This window comes from Danio rerio, chromosome 23, assembly GCF_052040795.2.
Source record: "Danio rerio strain M-AB ecotype USA chromosome 23, GRCz13ab, whole genome shotgun sequence".
NCBI classification, from domain to species: Eukaryota; Metazoa; Chordata; class Actinopteri; order Cypriniformes; family Danionidae; genus Danio; species Danio rerio.
Window position 1 is genome coordinate 31,062,009 of NC_141043.1, and position 20,212 is coordinate 31,082,220.

Below are 20,212 nucleotides of genomic sequence, written 5' to 3' on the forward strand. Positions count from 1 at the left end.
TATTATAAAAGGTTTGTGTAATTTGGGAAGAATCTGTTAAAGAATGAGTGAGTTATTTAGTAATAAGTGTTCATGCACTTTAGCCACTGTTTTTCAGTCAAGTCAGAGAAAGCATCTATATACCCAGCAGCAGGATGTTCCAATGAAATTAGCTTAATGCACTCAGGGAAAATATGCTTATTTTTAAGCATACATGTGATATACCCTCTTGTGGAATGAATAATTTCAGACTTTATTTATATTTGTGCATATACATTAGTCAGTACCAAGCCAAATCTGGAGCTAATCTAGCAAAATACCTTACGACAGTTAAAGTCAAAATTATTAGCCCTCCTGTGAATCTTTTATATATATATATATATATATATATATATATATATATATATATATATATATATATATATATATATATATATATTTTTTTTTTTTTTTTTTTCAAATGATGTTTAACAGAGCAAGGAATTATAACAGTATTTCGTATTGCATTTTTTCTTCTGAACTAAGTCTTATTTGTTTTATTTTGGCTAGAATAAAAGTTTTTAATTAAAAAAAACATTTTAGGTCAATATTTTTAGCCCTCTTAAATAATATATTTTTTAGATTTTCTACATAAGAAACCATCATTATACAACGATTTGCCTAGTTATTCCAACTTACCTTATTAACCTAGTTAAGCCTGTTAATTGCACTTTAAGCGGAAAACTTGTATCTTGAATAATATCAAATAAAATATTATATACTGTTACTGTCATCATGGCAAAGATAAAAGAAATCATTTTTAAATTAGTAATTAAAAATATTATGGTTAGAAATGTGTTGTGTGTACATATAAAACTTTTTGTTAAAACTTTAGTTTGTGCAATATTTAGCTTGAACTTAAATGTATTGTCTTTCTATTTCTAAAGATGTTCGGTGACAAATATTATTTTTAGTAAATATATCTGTTTAATAAAAATAAAATCTGTAATACATACATAATAAATAAATACTGTTCAAATAAAAAATAAACATCTGTAAAATAAAATAAAAAAATAGATAATACATTACCGGTCAAAAGTTTGGGGTCAGTTTTTTTCTCTCATGTTTTCTCAATTCAAAGAAAATGATTCTGTTCATCAAGGTGGCATATATTTATAAAATATATTTATATTTCTATAATATTTATTAAAATTTTAAATAACTGCGTTCTTATTGTATGTAATTTCAAATCAAATTATTACTCCAGTCATTATGGCTTTTATTACTATTAATAATAATAATAATAATAATATTAATAATAACTGACTGAAGTAATGAAGCTGAAAATTCATCTTTAAAATCCCTGCATGAATTATTAAATTATAAACTACTTTTAGGTTGACAGTTATTTTATAATGCAATAACATTTTACAGTTTTACCATTTGTACTGTACTTTTGATTAAATAAAATTAAATGCAAACTTGTGACCGGTTAATTATTAACCACCCAATGAATTTTTATTTTTTTTTATATTTCCCAAATGATGTTAAAGAGTGCAAGGAAATTTTCACAGTATGTCTAATTATATTTTTTCTTCTAGAAAGTCTTATTTGTTTTATTTCAGCTAAATAATTTTTTTTTTTAAATTTTAACTTTTTAAAAATCATTTTAAAGTCAGGGCAACGCGGTGGCACAATAGGCTGTCGCCTCACAGCAAGAAGGTTGCTGGTTCCAGCCACGGCTGGGTCATTTGTCATATCTGTCTGGAGTTTGCATGTTCTCCTAACATTCGCTTGAGTTTCCCCCACCGCCCAAAGACATGCGGTACAGGTGAATTGGGTAAGCTAAAATTGTCCATAGTGTGTGTATGTAAATGAGAGTGTATGGGTCTTTCCCTGCGTAGAACTTGTGTTGGATAAGTTGGTGGTTTATTCCGCGGTGGCGACCCCAGATTAATAAAGGGACTAAGCTGAAAAGAAAATGAATGAATCAATGAATGAATGAATTTTAAGGTCAAAATGATTAGCCCCTGTAAGCTATATTTTTATTCGATAGTTTGCAGAACAAACCATCATTATACAATAACTTGCCGAATTACCCTAACCTGCCTAGATAACCTAATTAAGTCTTTAAATGTCACTTTAAGCTGTGTAGAAGTGTCTTGAAAAATATCTAGTCAAATATTATTTACTGTCATCATGGCAAAGATAAAATAAATCCCTTATTAGAGATGAGTTATTAAAACTATTATGTTTAAAAATGTGTTGGAAAAAATCTCTTCGTTAAACAGAAATTGGGGAAAAAAATAAACGGGGATAATAACTCTGATTGCAACTGTATATACAAAACAAAATGCTTTTTTATTTTTTTCTTTCTATATAGTTTTAATTGTAATAAAACTTTAGTCTTTCTACTTCAAAATGTATCATATTATTCAGTTTGTTACTTGGTAATTCTTTGTTTGTTACTTGGTAATTCTTTGTAATTATTTGTAAAATAACTCATGAAAGCTTTTTTAGAATAATTCAAGATAATGTTTTAAACATACATTTTGTTTTGTGAGGAAAATATTTTTATATTTTTTTATGCTATGTTTATTGTAAAAGTTATTTCTACTGAGCTAAATTAATTGACTTGAACTTTTTACATGAACATGAACACATCTTTGGCATAACACAAAATTTACATGAACGTTCAGCTACAAGATATAACAACAAAGTGCCAAATAACTATTTTTTATATACAGTTTTCATTTTATAATATTATGTTCATTTAATTGCATTAATTAATGGCCACACTGAGACATAACAGAGCAATACCAGCACCACAGTTTTCAGTGACTTTACCCAGTGGGATTTACCCAGTGTCATCCAGCACAGGTGTGTGGCATTCTGCACGAACCAGCAAACAACATGGCCAGGAAGAGGTTCATTCATGCGTCCTAATACTGGGCTATTACCAAAACAACTGCTCCACTTATTTTGTATCACTCTTTGTTTTAGGGCCTGTACATTCTGTGAGATTGCGATCTCAGACACCCATGACATTGTCTGGAGGTACAAGCGGCAGTGGTTTTGTTGGCTGAGCCAGTGCTACAGTGATCTCCACCACGTTCACACTGAAACTCAAAGTCTCACCCATTTCTCAATCAGTATTATTGACGCAAGTTTCATTTCAGACAATAGAAAGTACAAGACTGTTTTAAGAACGCCTTGTATCAAATGTTTGTTTTACTTTTCGTACGCCATAGTCTCACTATGAAATCACAAAGTATTACTCCAAATTGACACTGTGTGTCTGTCTCTATAAAGGGTTTGTTCCCCAAAATAAGATTTTATTTTATTTTTTTAAATGAATCAACAAGGCTTAATTCATTTAATGAAAGTCTATTCACTTCTAAATGTTCATAAAGATAATAGACAATTTAAGATAATATATAATTTAAAATATTAAATGAATAAGTCTTCAGAAGAGACACAATCACTTCATGTGATAAACCAACACAATCTCACATGCATAACTTTTTGATTTAGTGGCTAATTCATATGAATTTGTACGATCTCATTCATACAATTTAGTGCGATTTGCTTATCCCCTAATGACGGTTGGGTTCTGGGGAGGGGTTTGGTGCCACACCTGCTTTTTTAAATCGTACATTTTCATACGACTAAACTTATACTAATTTGTATGAATTAGCCACTAAACTGACAAAACGTGAAGTAGTTACGTTTCCTTGTGAGATCAGGGTGGATAAATTTAAGGGAGAGTGGGGCACAAAGTAACACTTTTTGGTTTTGGTCAAAAAATGAACAAAAAAATAATAGGGTTAGACAAACAATATTTTTTTTTACCAACAACACACAAGCTTCTCCTACAAATAAGCTTTGGAATTATGATCGCCGAACCTATGGTTTCTGTGCAGTCTTGCCAAAAGTGCCAGGAGTAAACTATTTCATACTATTTACCCCACCTGCGGGGCAAGCTGTAACAGACAGAGGGTTAGTTATAACACATGCATTTAAAGGCAAATTTCACACAACTAATTTAAATTCAGTTTGCTTTAAATAGTAGCTATACTTCCTCAGTATGCTTTTGTATTTATTTGTTTATTGGATAAACTCATTTGAATCTATTTATTATCATCCATTTATGCATTATTATACAATGCATTTATGTAAATTATTAGCAATAAAATATTTTTTTCTATTAAAACAATATAAAAAAACATTTTTATTTAAAAAGTTCTCAACATTACACTCAAAACTTAAAAATTGTGTTTGTTTAATTGCTGTCCAACAGTGTGTGGCTTAATTGTAACACCCAGTTACAACTAACCCCGCTGTGTCATGTTTTCCCAGCCTGATCTCACGAGAAAACGTAAGTATTTTACGTTTTGCCAGTTTAGTGGCTAATTCGTACGAATTCGTATGAGTTCAGTCGTACGAAATGGTACGATTTTAAAAAGGAGGCATGGCACCTAACCCCACCCCTAACCCCAACCGTCATTGGGGGATGAGCAAATCGTACTAAATTGTACAAATTAGACCGTACGAATTCATACGAATTAGCCACTAAATGAAAAAATTACGAATTGCCATGAGGTTGTGTTGGTTTTCCTCAAAAACTGGCTAGCAGTCACTGTGTTTCTTACATCTTTCAAAATGGTTTCATCTTTTAGCCTAAAAAACAGTAAACACTACAAACCTCATTGGTTCTCTTAGAATACAGGTGTAAAACTCCTGGAGGCCCGCAGTTCTGCACAGTTTATTTCTAACCAAGCAGAGACACAATGTTATGAGACGTTATAATTAGGTTAGATTTAGGTCACCAGCGTTTAGGGACAATGTTATTTTGATGTCCAATGATGACGTGAAATGACCAAAATCCAACATCGAGCCAACATCCTAAACCAACGTCATATGGACATTAAATACTAACATTTATTCATCAGGTATGGCAACCAAAATCCAATGTTTGATAGACATTATAACGTCCACACAACTTCATATGTTGTTTTTAGGTTGTAGATAGTAACCAAAATGCAGTGTCTGTCTTAACATTAACCTCACGTTGGGTTCTGATGTCGACCTGATTTTCATTTCTGAATTAGAATGCAACATCCTATGATGTTGGGGTACAATGTTAATCTGACATCATGTTGACGTTCTATGCCTGATGGGAACCCTAATTTAACACACCTGATAAAAGGCTTGTTTGAGACCTGGAGGTAAGTGCTTTGCAGCAGGGTTGCAACTAAACTATACAGGGCTGCGACCCTCCAGGAATTGAGTTTGACACCAGTCTTAGAAGCTCAAATGTGCCATGTATCATGCAAGAATGAACTTGATTGGTTCTTGCATAAAATCATGTTTGCTGCAGAACAAACAGTATTGGTTTTTTGCGCATCTAGCAAGCAAGATTGAGCTTCCTTGATATATTAAGCTTAAAAAAGCATCACGTGAGGCGATCATTTCTCTTCAGAAGACTTGGATTAAACTGATATGCAGATTTGTGCTAAATAAGAACAATTTTCTTATGGAACAACACGAAGGTAAATAAATGCAAGCTATATATATATATATAAATGACCACACAATTTTCATTTTGGGTTAAACAAACCCTTGAACTACAATTTTGGACATAGTGATTACTGACTAAACGCTAAACTCACCAGAGACCTGTTGCTGTTTGATCAGCGATGCAAAGAAACATATATGATTTCACTTCATAAGGCAGCTTTGGTTCCCAAAGCCTACGAAGACACCAAAGGAAAGGAGAAATTGACCCCTTCTCGGAAATGACCTCTAATCAGCAATAGTTGTGGTTTGAGGTTTCACCTTCAATATGTAAACAATAGAACTTTGATCCCAATGTGGATGTTGCACAGAGCTTTACATTGTACACTTTCTATACGCCATTTCATATCGATGAAGAAAGGATCTTGTTTAAAGAGTATTGGGCCATGATGAGAAGGAGGGATTGAGAGCAGGGCTGTGGTGTTAAAGATGAGAGCCTTCATGTCATTGTTTTAGAGAAAGCCTTTAGCAGTAGGACCTGGAAGACGTACAGGGCATTTAACAATAAGGTTTGTAATAACACAAAGCCTGTTCCATAAAAGCTGGATGCTTTACTGAAAAAAAGACCCTCATGCTCAATTGGTTCCAGCACTTGACAGGAAAATGCAATTGTTCCTGATGTCAAATTTTAGCGACTCCTACTATAAATTAGGGGCTGGGCAGAAGTTTGGATCAGTTTAACTTTGCCGATTATTTACCTTGCTCTGTGAAGAACACTTTAGGACAACATGAGCGCGTCGGTGGCTATTTACAGAAACATATACACTGAGGATCGGTTCCGACAGACGTACGGTACGGAAGACCAGTCTGGCGGGAGAGAGCGGCTCCGGGACCGGCTGGCGCAGAGATGCAGCTGCTCGCAGGTGGAGTGCGTTCACCTGCTTCACAAGAGACTGCCCGTGTGCAGCTGGCTGCCAAAGTACAAGCTCAGAAAATGGCTCTTAGGAGATATCATAGCCGGACTGACTGTTGGAATAGTACACATTCCCCAAGGTAAAAAATAAAGTTGATTCATTTTTCTTACTTATGACGTCGCCTAAAGTTGAGGTGCGAAGAGGATATGGTTGGCTAAATACCATATTTAGGATGAACACATTTGTTTTGATATTCAACGACCAGAAAGATGAGAGAAACTTAAATCGATTAGTATTTGTATTAATGTAACATTAAACCTTTAAATATTTCTTATGAAAATTTATATTACATATACACGCGTGTGTGTGTTCATATTTTGCACATTTAAGTTACAGAAATCCGCCTTTGCATTAAAAATAGTGTGTATATTGTGAGGTCTATTTTAAAACACCCAATAGAACGGTGAAAATGTGCGATTGATTGCATTTGGCGTTATGAACATGGGTCAGGCTTTTAGTTAGGATTGAGATTATTATTGAAATGTGAAAATTATTCTGAAATTGATAATTTCACCAGGCCGGTAGCCAGCGGGGGGCTCGGGTAGTTTGAAAGACCCAGCCCCCTGCTGACAAGGTCCAGAGTTTAGCTCCAATATGAGCTCATTTGTCCCATTTTTGACAGTATACCATCATAAATTGTGAAAATACCCAACTGAAGAAGACTTTAAGAAGAATAACCAATTAAAAAAAAAAAAAAAAAAAAAATATATATATATATATATATATATATATATATATATATATATATATATATATATATATACAGTTTTCAATTTAAAACAAGTTTTGATAGATTGCCAATTTTATTTTCTTTATTTGTTTTTTATGATGGATGATAATAAATTTGTATTTAAAAAATAAGTATTTTTTTCAGATTTCTAACATTCTAATTGAAATACATTAGATATGAAACTAATAACCTGTTTAAATGCACATTTGTGAATAAAAATACATTTTTGTTAACAAAAAATAGTAATGATAAGCACTGCAAATAAGCAAACTTATAAAAATTTAGGAAGTATTTTTGTTGCATCAAAAAGTGTGGTATTGATAACCATCCGACAAACTTATACAGCACAAATTGCTGTTTAAAATGTCACTAAAATCAAGGAAATACAAATATTTCAGGCTTATATTATTGAAAAGCACTGTAAAAAATGCGTGGCTCAAATTCAAATAGATTGAATGTAAAACAATTAAATTGCCCCCCAAAAACTCAACTCGTTTCAGCTCATTCTAAATGCGTAGTTTGAACAAGCAGCAAAATACATTTTTTGAGAGTCAATGAAATGTATATAAAGTCTATAAACATCAGAAAAGTACATAAACATAAGAAATGTTGTCACTTTTTACTTCAAGGGATGGCGTTTGCTTTGTTGACATCAGTGGCTCCTGTCTATGGGCTTTACACATCTTTTTTCCCAGTGGTCCTTTATATGCTTTTTGGCACTGGTCATCATGTTTCCACAGGTAAAAAAATATCTAACAATAATTTACCAGATTTTTGCACTGTAAAAAACATTTATGTGGTTTATTTAAATATAAAAATGTCAGATTTTCCACAAATTTGTTTAATCATCCTGACATGTTTGCATAACCAAACACCTGTCACTTTTGTAGTGTCCCAGTATAATAAGTTAATGTAGTTGTAATGCTCAATTAAGAAAATGAAATGTTATTATTCATGGCTTTGGCCTCTGCAGGTACCTTTGCTGTGTTGAGTCTGATGACTGGCTCAGTTGTGGAGCAGCTGGTCCCCATCCCACTCGCACTGAATAGCAGTAGCCCAGAGGCTGCAGAGTTTGAGGCCCAGAGGATTGGAGTGGCATCAGCCGTAGCCTTTCTCTCAGGCATAATGATGGTAAAACACATCTCCTCTATGTAAAACAGACATCTATAGATTTAAGTTGAATTAAAAGAGTATGCTGCATGTTTTTATTGTCCTAGCTCTGTATGTGTGGACTCCAGTTGGGTTTCCTTTCTACATATCTCTCAGAACCAATTGTTAAGGCGTTCACAAGTGCAGCCGCCTTCCACGTGACTGTCTCACAGCTGCAAAGCATGTTGGGATTACGGTTACCCCGATATGCTGGTGCCTTTTCTCTTTTTAAGGTCAGAATTTGCTTTTTTCAGGATCACTGAGTATAACTGAGCACAAATTAATCAAAAGTTCTAATTAAACCTACAGACGTTGGCTTCAGTGATGGAAAACGTGCCCCACACTAATTTGGCTGAGCTGGTGATCTCACTGCTCTGCCTGGCTGTTCTGGTGCCTGTTAAAGAGGTCAATTCCCGCTTTCGGGAGCGTCTGCGGACTCCAATCCCTGTGGAGATTATCACTGTGAGTTTGCACTTCAAAACAGACATTTGAGACGGTTTAGAAAGCACGTGGAGCAGTCAAAACATTTACTTATCTTTGGGTTTCTTTTCTTTCCACTTTCTGTCATGCCATGTGAGACATACAGTAAATAAAGCAACTGAACTTTTGTACAAATATTTGCCATACCAGTCAGTTTATTCGCTGTAATGAGAGTTTCATCAACCCTCTTTTCTATTCTTTTTTTTGTTGCCTGCATTCTGAAAAACATGTTTTTATTGTGGCTCTTGCAGGTAATAATTGCAACAGGAATCACATATGCCTTTTCTCTGGATTCCAAGTATGACATACAGATTGTAGGACATATTCCTGCAGGGTAATATATTCTTATATGTGATGCATTATTCATGATAGTCATAAATACTAGCAGTATCGAATATGTAACTGTTCAAAAAGAAGGAAACCTTTCATACTACATTTATTTGATCAAAGAATGCAACCTTGTAAATTTAATTAATATATATATATATATATATATATATATATATATATATATATATATATATATATATATATATATATATATATATATATTTAATGTATTTTTAAAATATTTCCCGGTAAATTCATTTAAAAAAATGTTTTTTCCTGTTTTTAAAAAGCTAATTATTGTAGCATACTTCATTTTTCAATGTCACACAAGTCATTCTTATATGCTGATTTGGAAGTCTTTACTGGCAGGTTTGAAATAATATGTGTGTATATATTCAAATATATTTAATGCAAATTTAAAATGTATATAAACTGCAATTTAACTATAATTTAAAGTGAAATGTTTACTAATTTTCAGTTTTCCAGAACCACGACTGCCTGCATTAGAGACAGTTCCAGAAATTGCTGGTGACACAGTAGCTATCACACTCGTCGCCTATGCTGTGTCTGTATCTCTAGCCATGATATATGCTGATAAGCATGGATACTCCATCGATCCAAATCAGGTTTATATCATATTAATTAATTGAGGTTATAAAACGTATAAAGGCAGGTGATTTTCATTGTAAATGTGCCATCCTAAGACTATATTAATTTTATTGTAGGAGCTTCTAGCACATGGGATCTCCAACACTGTGTCATCTCTGTTCACTTGCTTCCCCAATTCAGCTACACTGGCCACTACAAACATACTAGAGAGTGCTGGAGGTCACACGCAGGTACTGGTGTGCTTGTTCAACCACTTAGCCCATGCTGCAAAATGAAGCAGTTCTACAATGAAAATGTAATATTAAGATAATGCAATGAGCTTTTTTCACAGTATATTCACTGATAAATATATGAAAACAATTTTCTGTACAAATTTTGTCTGATTTTTTTTTTAACATAGTTAGGATTTAATAAGGCTTTTTCTGTACTTGAACAGCTTGCAGGACTATTCACAAGTCTGGTTGTTCTTATTGTACTTCTGCTGATAGGACCTCTGTTTTACTTTTTACCCAAGGTAAGAGTCACTTTACTATTGAGATATCTACAATAGGACTCAGAGCTATGTAATATTTTTCCCCTACAAGTTCTCCATTTCGTATTTTATCTTTCATTTAATGTTGTTTGTGAATGTAAAAGATCTGCAAATTTTCACAGATGACAGTGAACGATGTATGAGTTGTTTTGACTGAAACTAAATCACAGATTTTAAACGGCCTGGAACAAGTCACCAGTAATTCCAGTATTACTTCCTGCACAAACCTACAGAAGTTTGTAACACATTTGTATTATGCCAGTTTATGGTCTTTATTGGCTGCTCACAAACAATGTCTGTTTTTAATCCTCAGACACTAGTTTGGTTTGTGTTGTTTTTGCACAGTGAAAACAAATCCACATTGCATGTATTTCCAAAAAAAGAAGAACTTGAGCTTGAATTGATACTGTAAAATGAAATCCATTGTTACTGTTTCTATCATTGTTAACAAGTGATGAGGAAGCCTCCAGATCTTATACCAAATCAAATAAAAAAAAAATCAAGAAAAGAAGGCTTTAGAAAGACTGGATTCTTGAACTGTTTAAGACACTGTGGGGGAAAATAGATGCTGTAGTGCACAGGTGTCAAACTCAGTTCCAAAAGGGCCGCAGCTCTGCACAGTTTAGTTCCAACCCTAATTAAACACACCTGATCAAACTAATTGAGTCCTTCAGTCTTGTTTAAAACCTACAGGTAAGTGTGTTGGAGCAGGGTTGGAACTAAACTGTGCAGGGCTTCGTCCCTCCAGGAATTGAGTTTGACACCCCTGCTGTAGTGTATATTAGAAAATAAAAAGTGTTTTATGATCTTGGATGGATATAAACCTAATGTGTGAAACTGCAGAAACAAACTTAGGGGCTTTTGAAATAGTATAATGGAGCACTTTAAGTTACTTTGGATGTAAGTGTCTGCTGATTGATGAATTCATTCATGTAAATATGGATTTATGGGTTGTAAACATTTACTAACCAATCACAAAGGGTAGATTTTGATTTCATGCTCTTTGAATTATTAACCAACAACCTCTCTCATCTCTCCACCTAGGCAGTGCTGGCATGTATAAATGTGACCAGCCTGAGACAGATGTTCCTACAGTTTCAGGATCTCCCTGAACTATGGAGAATTAGCAAAATTGACTTTGTAGGTTTTTACAATCTCTCGTTCCACAAGCAAATGCTAAATATCTTTAATTTCTTAAATGACATTGTGTTCAGCTGAGTGATATCAGTTCTTGTGTACATCTGAGCAGATGGTGTGGCTTGTGACCTGGCTGTCTGTAGTTGTGCTGAATGTAGACCTGGGGTTGGCCATTGGGATGGTCTTTTCCATGATGACAGTCGTCTGTCGCACACAGAGGTATTGTATGGATAACTCCTTTCTATTGGATTAAATTTGGCAATTTCCATTTGGTCTTTTTATATGGTTGATGTAATGTAGAGCATGTGATCGACTGGCCTATTAAGGATCACTAGGTTTCTTAGCAGTCACCAAACATGCTTCATTTTAAAATAAATGATTATGATTTAAGTATTAGCGGCTAAACCTTAATGCGGCTCTACACCTGTCAAGAAATTATAAGCATTTAGCAAAAAGGTTGTATGGCAAACAATAAAATAAATTGTAAATTTATTTACTGTAACTATAATTGTCACAGAAATGATAACCTTACATGATTGGCTTTGTTGTTATACATGAGATGTGTGTGTGTATATACACTCACCGGCCACTTTATTAGGTACATATTACTAGTACCTGGCTGGACCCCCTTTTGCCTTCAGGACTGCCTTAATAATTTGTTGCATAGATTCGACAGGGTACTGGAAATTTTGGTCCATATTGACATAGCATCACGCAGTTGCTGCAGATTTGTCGGCTGCACATTCATCCCGAAGGTGCTCTATTGGACTGAGTCTGGTGACTGTGGAGGCCATTTGAGAACTCATTGTCATGTTCAAGAAACCAGTCTGAGATGATTCACACTTCATGACATGGCGCGTTATCCTGCTGGAGGTAGCCATTAGAAGATGGGTACACTGTGGTCATAAAAAGATGGACACGGTCAGCAACAATTCTTGGCTGTGGCGTTGACACAATGCTGAATTGGTACTAATGGGCTCGAAGTGTGCCAAAGAAAGATCCCCCACACCATTACACTATAAGCACCAGCCTGAACCGTTGATACAAGGCAGAATGGATCCATGCGTTCATGTTGTTGATGTCAAACTCTGACCCTACCATCAGAATGTTGCAGCAGAAATGGAGACTCATCAGACAAGGCAATGTTTTTCCAATCTTGCATTGTCCAATTTTGGTGAGCCTGTGTGAATTGTAGCCTCAGTTTTCTATTCTTAGCTGACAGGAGTGGTACCCGTTGTGGTCTTCTGCTGCTGTAATATCCACCTCAAGGTTGGACATGTTGTGCGTTCAGAGATGCTCTTCTGCACACCTCGGTTGTAACAAGTGGTTATTTAAGTTACTGTTGCCTTTCTATCAGCTTGAACCAGTCTGGCCATTACCTTCTGACCTCTGGCATCAACAAGGCATTTGCATCCACAAAACTGCTGCTCACTGCATATTTTCTTTTTTTTCGAACCATTCTCCGTAAACCCTAGTGATTGTTGTGCATGAAAATCTCAGTAGATGAGCAGTTTCTGAAATACTCAGACCAGCCTGTCTGGCAGCAACAACCAATGTCACATTCAAAGTCTCTTACATCCCCTTTCTTCCTCATTCTGATGCTCGGTTTGAACTGCAGCAGATCGTCTTGAACATGTCTGCATGCCTAAATGCATTGAGTTGCTGCCATGTGATTGGCTGATTAGAAATTTGCATTAACGAACAGTTGGACAGGTGTATCTAAAAAAGTGGCTGGTGAGTGTGCATATATATATTTCCCCCCCTGAATTATTAGCCACCGTTTATTTTTTTCTCTCAATTTTTATTTAACGGAGAGATTTGTTTCAACACATTTCTAAACATAATAGTTTTATTAACTCATTTCTAATAACTGATTTATTTTATCTTTGCCATGATGACTGTAAATAAAACGTTACTAAATGTTTTTCAAGACACTTCAATACAGCTTAAAGTGACATTTAAAGGCTTAATTAGGTTAATTAGGTTAACTAGGCAGGTTAGGGTAATTAGGCAAGTCATTGTATAATGATGGTTTGTTCTGTAGACTATCAAAAAATATATATAGCTTAAAAGCTAATAATTTTGTCCTTAAAATGTTTTTTAAAAAATTAAAAACTGCTTTTATTTTAGTCGAAATACAACAACTGAGACTTTCTCCAGAAGAAAAAATATTATCAGACATACTGTAAAACTTTTCTTGCTCTGTTAAACATTGTTTTGGAAATATTTAAAAAAGAATAAAAAATCAAAGGGGGGCTAATAATTCTGACTTCAACTGTATATATTTTTGTATATGTATATGATATGAAGGTATATGTATCTATTGAAGCATATATAAATTCTTTTATTTTTATATTTCTAATGTGCATTGTTAAACTTGTAAATAAAAGTAAATAAAAATCAAAGTTTAGTATGGTTGAATGGATGCACAGGTATCTTATTAAAATGAATTGACTTGCAGTTTACCTTGATAATATTTTTTCTGTGAATGCAGGGTAAACCATATGTGATTTCCTTTAAGAAGGTTTATGAAACAAAAACATTTAAAAAAGGCATCCTCTGGGAGAAAAAAACTGGGAACCACTGAAATAGAGCATGTGGATGATGGATATAACGATATTATCAATCCAACTGGAGCAGCCCCAGTGAAACAAGACATTGAGCACATAATATAATTGAGATTGAAACTACCTAATTAGATTTGTGTATTTATCTGCTTTAATAATCGTGTTTACTATATCCTTTAATTATGCGTTCCAAAGCTCAGGGGCTGTATAAAAACAGCGAACCAGTATCCCTTACAGACCCTCGTGTTCCAAAACAACCTTCCTCTCCTGGCGGATCTGAAATTCACATTTAAGGAAAAGGGAAGATAAAGTTGAGACAAAAAGATGTCCCTGAACTCATAGTAAACTTTCTGTTTTCAGGGCCAGCTGCTCTGTGTTAGGAAGAGCTGCCAACACGGAGATCTACAGATCCATCAACAACCATAATAAAGTGAGTCAACAATTATCATATTAACTTTCTTTTCTTATTGCCACACGTAATGTCATTTACTATGATTAGAACTGGACCTTGTGCGTTTGGAAACCTCTGCTCAGCTATATCTGTCTTATTGAAAGATCTGTTATCATTTACTCACCCTCCACTTTTTCAAAAAACTATTTTAAGTTTCTTTTTTCTGTTGAAAGCAGATATTTTGAAAAACTGATTGCCATTGACATCCATAGTTGACATTGACATCCTACTATGCAAGTCAAAGGCTATCGGCTTCCATAGAAGAGCCAGAGTCAGAGATTCAATTAAAAAGAAAGTTTGCTGAAATAGTTTGCAGTTTCAACAGCTTTAACACTCGCAATTATACTCTCACATAATCTCATTGGTTAAAACACAGATAGAGTAAGAAAATTTCCATGTGTGTGTATACATACAATTCTAAACGATATCTGAATATCTCAAGCTTACAAACGTCACACAGCCACTAGACTGTTCAGAGCTGATGCCAGACCTGTGAAATGGTCCACAAAGGAATAAAAAACACACACATTTAAAGTGCAATCTATTTCTTTTCCAAGGCTGAGTGTAGTCTTACCCGTGTTATCAAAGCTGGTTAAAAACTGGTACAATCTACATCCATACAGGCAGATTACATACAAAAAGAAATTAACTTTAAAATATTTAACACATAACACGGCAAATAACTCAGGAAACGGTTGTTTCCAATTCTTTAAGAGTCCAATTTCACTCAAGAGGTCTCCACGACCTCTGACCTGGCTGGGTAGATCCTGAGGAAACAAATCATTTGGCATAGAGAAAAGCTATCTCACACATATTATTCCAGTTTTACTCTGAAGTGGGATGACACTGAGGCAGGCATGTCCAAACTAGTGCCTGTGTCCTGCTGAATTTAGCTCCAACTTGTGTCAAAACATCTGCAGGAAGTTTCTAGTATATCTACTGCGAGCTTGATTAGCTGGTACAGGTGTGTTTGATTAGGATTGGAGCTAAACTCTTCAGGACACTGGCCCTCCAGGACCGAGTTTGGACACCACTCCACTGAGGTCATCATATATTCTAGCCTCTTAAACATTCAAATTTATTTATAATATCAAAGACATAAGAAAGGATATGTGTTACTCCTTCCTGGAGCATACATCAGAAAATCCACGCCATCACCCTCATAAAGGTTTTGAAATACTTGAGGCGATTCGTTTTTTTTTCTTCTTCTTCTTTTTTGCCACATACAAAGCTGTCACCAAATATCAGCGCAGTTCTTGTATTGCAGTGTTTACTATAAATACTTCAATCATAATGACTCCCTCTAGCAATGACATCTTTTCTCTAGTGACGTGTTTACCAGCGTAAAGGTGGGACAAACTGTCACTAAACCCCAATGTTTCATTTCCCTATGGATTAATCTCTACTGAAATAAATTTTCCTATTCAAGGATAGCTTTTTCACTCAGATATACTTTCCACTAGGGAAGAAAATATCAATTTTATCCTATTTCTGTTGATTAACTGATGACCCTCTGTCTCTTTTCCATAGTGCTATGAAGTGCCCGGTGTGAAGATCCTGACCTACAATGGGCCCATCTATTATGGCAACCGTAGCTTTTTCAAGGCGGATATGGCTCAGCTACTGGGACTCACCCCTGAGAGGATACGCAGTCGAGAAAAAGCCCTGAAGGCTATTGAGAAGAGGGAAAGAGAGGCCATTAGCACTGTAGTAAGATGATCCAGATGTAATGTGCTCTTCAAGTTTGAGATTTTTTCTAATTGATTTTCTTTATTCATCCTAAAAGGTCCACTGGTATTTTATATTTAATTAAGCTAATAGAGAATCTCAGATCATTTAAAATTGTGCCTTATTCTGATTATACCCAACATTGTCATAATTCATTAAATTATTATTTTGCATTTAGAATATTTGGTAACAATTGAAAAAAAAAAATAATGTTACATTTAAAAAAGTGATTAGTTGACTTTACTTTAAAAAGTGAGTAAACTTGTTGCCTTAAAATTAAGTCAAAAAACTGTGTACAATTGTAAAGAATAATTGTTTAAGTAAACATAACAGTTCTAATTTACTGTAGGTTTACCCACTTTAAGTAAAGTCAACTTGTTGTTTCTATGCCAACAGGTTTAACGTAACTAGTAAAGTAATGTATCCTATTTGCTTTTTACAGTGTAGTTGTTGAAGGTATTTGCTAAGAGGAATGAACAGCACATCTATTTTAGTTTTTATTCATTGTTAATGTTAGGTAGTAAAATAAATCATTCATTTTGAGTTCTTGTTAACTCACAGTGCATAAATTAATGTAACAAGCACATGTTTGAATTTTAATAATGCAACAGTACATGTTGAATTATGGTTAATAAGTGCCTTAATGAGTACGTTTACATAGAAACCAATAGTCCGATTTTAATTCGATTAAGTCTAGACAATACTCTGATTAAGAGTCGACCATGTAAACAGTGATTTTTGATTACATTAATCCACTAAAGTCATAATTAAGGCAAACAGAAACTGGATTAAGACATGTAGAGTATGTCGACTTTAGTCGAATTATTGAAGTGCAGTACAGACATATAAACACCTTAAACAAATTATTACCAAATAATTCCTCTTTTTAAACAACACTCCTCCAGCAGTTCATACTCTCATCCAATGTTTCGTTTGTCACAGGGGCATGAATGGAATGTTCCTGAATGAAAGTGAAAGTGCCAAACTGCAGTTAAAGTCGACAAATTAAAAATAAAACACCTAAAATTGCAGGAAACTCCGGAGAAAATGTGGATAGCGATGTGACGCAATGATGTTAATCGAATTATGTGCTTTAAAATGTAAAATGGGATCATGAAAGGAACATTCAAAAAGCAACTCATGTAAACACCTTAATCATATTATTGTCTCATTCAGATTAAGGCAAATTACTTGATTACTAATAACTCTTGGACCTTTATTTTTAAAGTGTAACCAAATAATTTTTAGCACTGTATATTTAACATTACAATGACCATCCCTTCATAACCTCTAAATGCCTTTGCTTTTACTGTAATCAGTCCTGTATTAAACTGATATGTGTTTGAACAAAATAATGGATTATTGAAGGACAATTTCTGACTGCATTACTGTTTTGTTTTTTCCAAGGAGCAAGGAGTTGCAGACAGTTCATTTTCTTCAAAGAATGACTTGTTCACATCAGGTGTGTTGCCACTTCTGGTGGAATAAACAAATGGTTAAAGAAAAGTTTTTATTTCAAATGTATCGCATATTTATCACTTGTAGAGATGGCTGAAGGTGAAGTCCAGGCTGTGCTGATAGACTGCAGCAGCGTCATTTTTGTGGATATCGCAGGAGCTCGGTTATTTATACAAGTGAGCTGGGCTTTAAGGATATTATTTTGACACCATTTGGTATTATCAAAAATAATGACATACATTTATCCTGCCACAGATGTGCATGGAGTGCCAGAAGATTGGGGTACGGATATACCTGGCTAACTGCAATGGTTAGTTTTCACAGATACAGTTGAAGTCAGAATGATTAGCCCGCCTGTTTATTTTTTCCCCTAAATTCTTTTCAACAGAAAGAAGACTTCTTTTAACACATTTCTAAACATATTAGTTTTAATAGCTGATTTCTTTTATCTTTGCCTTGATAATTGTACTAAATATTTTTCAAGATTCTAGCATCCGCTTGCTTAGTCTGGACTTATGATATACTGTTTCCTGGTCAAAGTCGCTACTTGTTTGAATTGAGAAAATATTAGTTCATGGTCACTCTTTAGTCCTATCACACATTAAAGTGAATTTGATATAAAATCATGGGACGTCATTTACTTCCATATTTATTCAATTTGAAAGGTCTGTACTGGCCCAATATCCCCATAAGTAGTTCCGTTCTCTAATCATTTGAAATAGGATAACTTTTGCATAAATTTTGATCGAGACATAATTCTTTTTTCCTATGATTACTGACATGGTTCAGAAATCACCAAAACTATTACAGCAATAGACTACACAGAACCTAAAAAGGTGCACTTTCAAATTTGAGTTTACAAAAAAATTTGGGTAGGCAAAATCCAAGCGGAAACCCCAAAATAGCACTTAACTTCAAGAGGTTAAAGGGCAATTTAAAGACTTATCTAGGTTAATTAGGCAAGTGAGGGTAATTAGACAAGTCAGTTTATAACAGTGGTGTGTTCTGTTGACAATCAGTGAAAAAAATGCTTAAGAGGGCTATTAATAGTTAAAATGATTATTAATATAAGAATATTGTATATTATAATGTTTATAAATCTTTAAAATAAAATAAAAAAAACATTTAAACCTTAATATGGTTTTTAAAAATGCTTTTATCCTAGCCAAAATAAAACAAATCAGACTTTCTCCAGAAGAAAAAATATTATAGAAAATACTGTTATAAAAATCCTTTCTCTGTTAAACATAATTTGGAAAATATTTTTAAAAAATCCACAGGAGGGATAATAGTTTTCAACCATATACCTGCACAAACTTTTCAAATAATATGTTAAGCAATATTTTCTGTCATCTATAGAGAGCGTACTAAAGATTCTCACATCCAGCGGGCTGATGAACTACATGAATCCTCAGCATATCTTTGTAACAATCCATGATGCCGTGGTCTACATCCAACAGCAGAGAGTAAGATGCCATTTCACAAACATACTCTGTTACAGCAAAAAAAAATTCCATTAACACTTCATCATTTGGTTTGACAGGAGAAACCTCCAGAGACCAACACAATGGTGTGGGTGTGATTTATTTGAAACAACCATAATTCAAGATTTATTTGGACTGAGACTCGAAGCAGGAACTGAAGAACCAGCGTTTGACTGCAAGTGTGTCAGAAGGAACATTTATTTTGCCTCTATATGCCGTGATGAGTTTGTCAGGGCACCTTATGGTGTCAAACAGAAGTATAGAGCTGCAGTGGCTAAATTATTTTCACACCATGACAAATGTTTGGTGTGAAACATTGATTTAATTCCAATGAATGACAGATAATGTGATTGATTTTTGTTTAATTTATGAAGAGGTGTTCTAATCTCTTTTACAATGCACTGCTAAGAATACTGCCAAACCAATAAGATTCAGGCCAACGATAGAAAACTATACCTTGATGGCAAACAAAATATGGGATGCAAAAGTCTGAATGTCTGTATGAGTTTGGTGTACTGTTTGGCTTCCTGCTCAGTGACAGGTTGCAATGCAGCTCTTTGTGTATTTCTGCTTCCCTCCCTTGATTTCTCCACTTTCCTGCAAGTGCCACTGACATTTCCATGTAAACTGTCCTTAAAGGGTTTACCGATCAGAAACCATTGTTATTCATGAACACCAGTGGCTGTCAATGCTTGTGCTCGCAGTTGTACATAAGCATACCTGTACGTAATATAGAAGAGACTGAACATGATTCAGTGTCCTGATATACTCATGCCTCATTTTCATTATTTTGTAGAAGTGTAAAATACCTTTTAACAATGTACTGGTAAAGAAATCAAGAAACTGTCCACTCTGCTGGAAACACAGTTTAGACAAACAAATATGTGCTGCACTTTTTCCTTTCAATAACCAAATAAACACACAACAAATGTGTCAGCTGTGAGAACTCCCTGTGAAATGTGTGGACTAGTGTACTGCAAATCAGTGACAAAGTTCACGTTTAGATGATTGAAAATACACTTCTGCCAATTTGCTGTAACTTTTTTGATGAGATCAATCTAGGCCTACATTAAATGCTCTATATTAAAATGCTCTTTAGAATCTACAA

At 34.4% G+C, this 20,212-nt stretch overlaps 2 protein-coding genes across 2 annotated transcripts in view; both read left to right on the top strand.

Annotated features, from left to right (window-relative positions):
* Window positions 1-3,277, top strand: part of arhgef25a (Rho guanine nucleotide exchange factor 25a) — a 185,222-nt gene extending 181,945 nt beyond the window's left edge. The window contains exon 20 of the transcript XR_015523689.1: window positions 2,962-3,277. The gene's annotated coding sequence lies outside the window, so the exon portion shown is untranslated. The remainder of the gene's footprint in view (window positions 1-2,961) is intronic.
* A 2,712-nt stretch (window positions 3,278-5,989) lies between these two features.
* On the top strand, window positions 5,990-20,050 carry slc26a10 (solute carrier family 26 member 10). Its single transcript, XM_087307294.1, has 18 exons — window positions 5,990-6,528; window positions 7,809-7,919; window positions 8,153-8,310; window positions 8,397-8,561; window positions 8,638-8,790; window positions 9,060-9,142; window positions 9,617-9,764; window positions 9,864-9,977; window positions 10,184-10,261; window positions 11,324-11,419; window positions 11,529-11,635; window positions 14,344-14,413; window positions 15,965-16,144; window positions 17,570-17,624; window positions 17,708-17,796; window positions 17,876-17,930; window positions 18,980-19,086; window positions 19,164-20,050. Exons 1-18 carry the CDS (start codon window positions 6,264-6,266, stop codon window positions 19,200-19,202), a joined length of 2,073 nt encoding a protein of 690 aa, XP_087163420.1. The 5' UTR covers window positions 5,990-6,263; the 3' UTR covers window positions 19,203-20,050.
* Window positions 20,051-20,212: the final 162 nt, after the last annotated feature.

Bases quoted from the DNA above. Each gene is read 5' to 3' on its own strand.
- slc26a10 (XM_087307294.1), top strand. From the start codon at position 6,264: ATGAGCGCGTCGGTGGCTATTTACAGAAACATATACACTGAGGATCGG. The intron at 9,765-9,863 runs GTTTATATCATA...ATTTTATTGTAG, and splicing joins ACTCCATCGATCCAAATCAG to GAGCTTCTAGCACATGGGAT. The intron at 11,420-11,528 runs GTAGGTTTTTAC...ACATCTGAGCAG, and splicing joins GAATTAGCAAAATTGACTTT to ATGGTGTGGCTTGTGACCTG.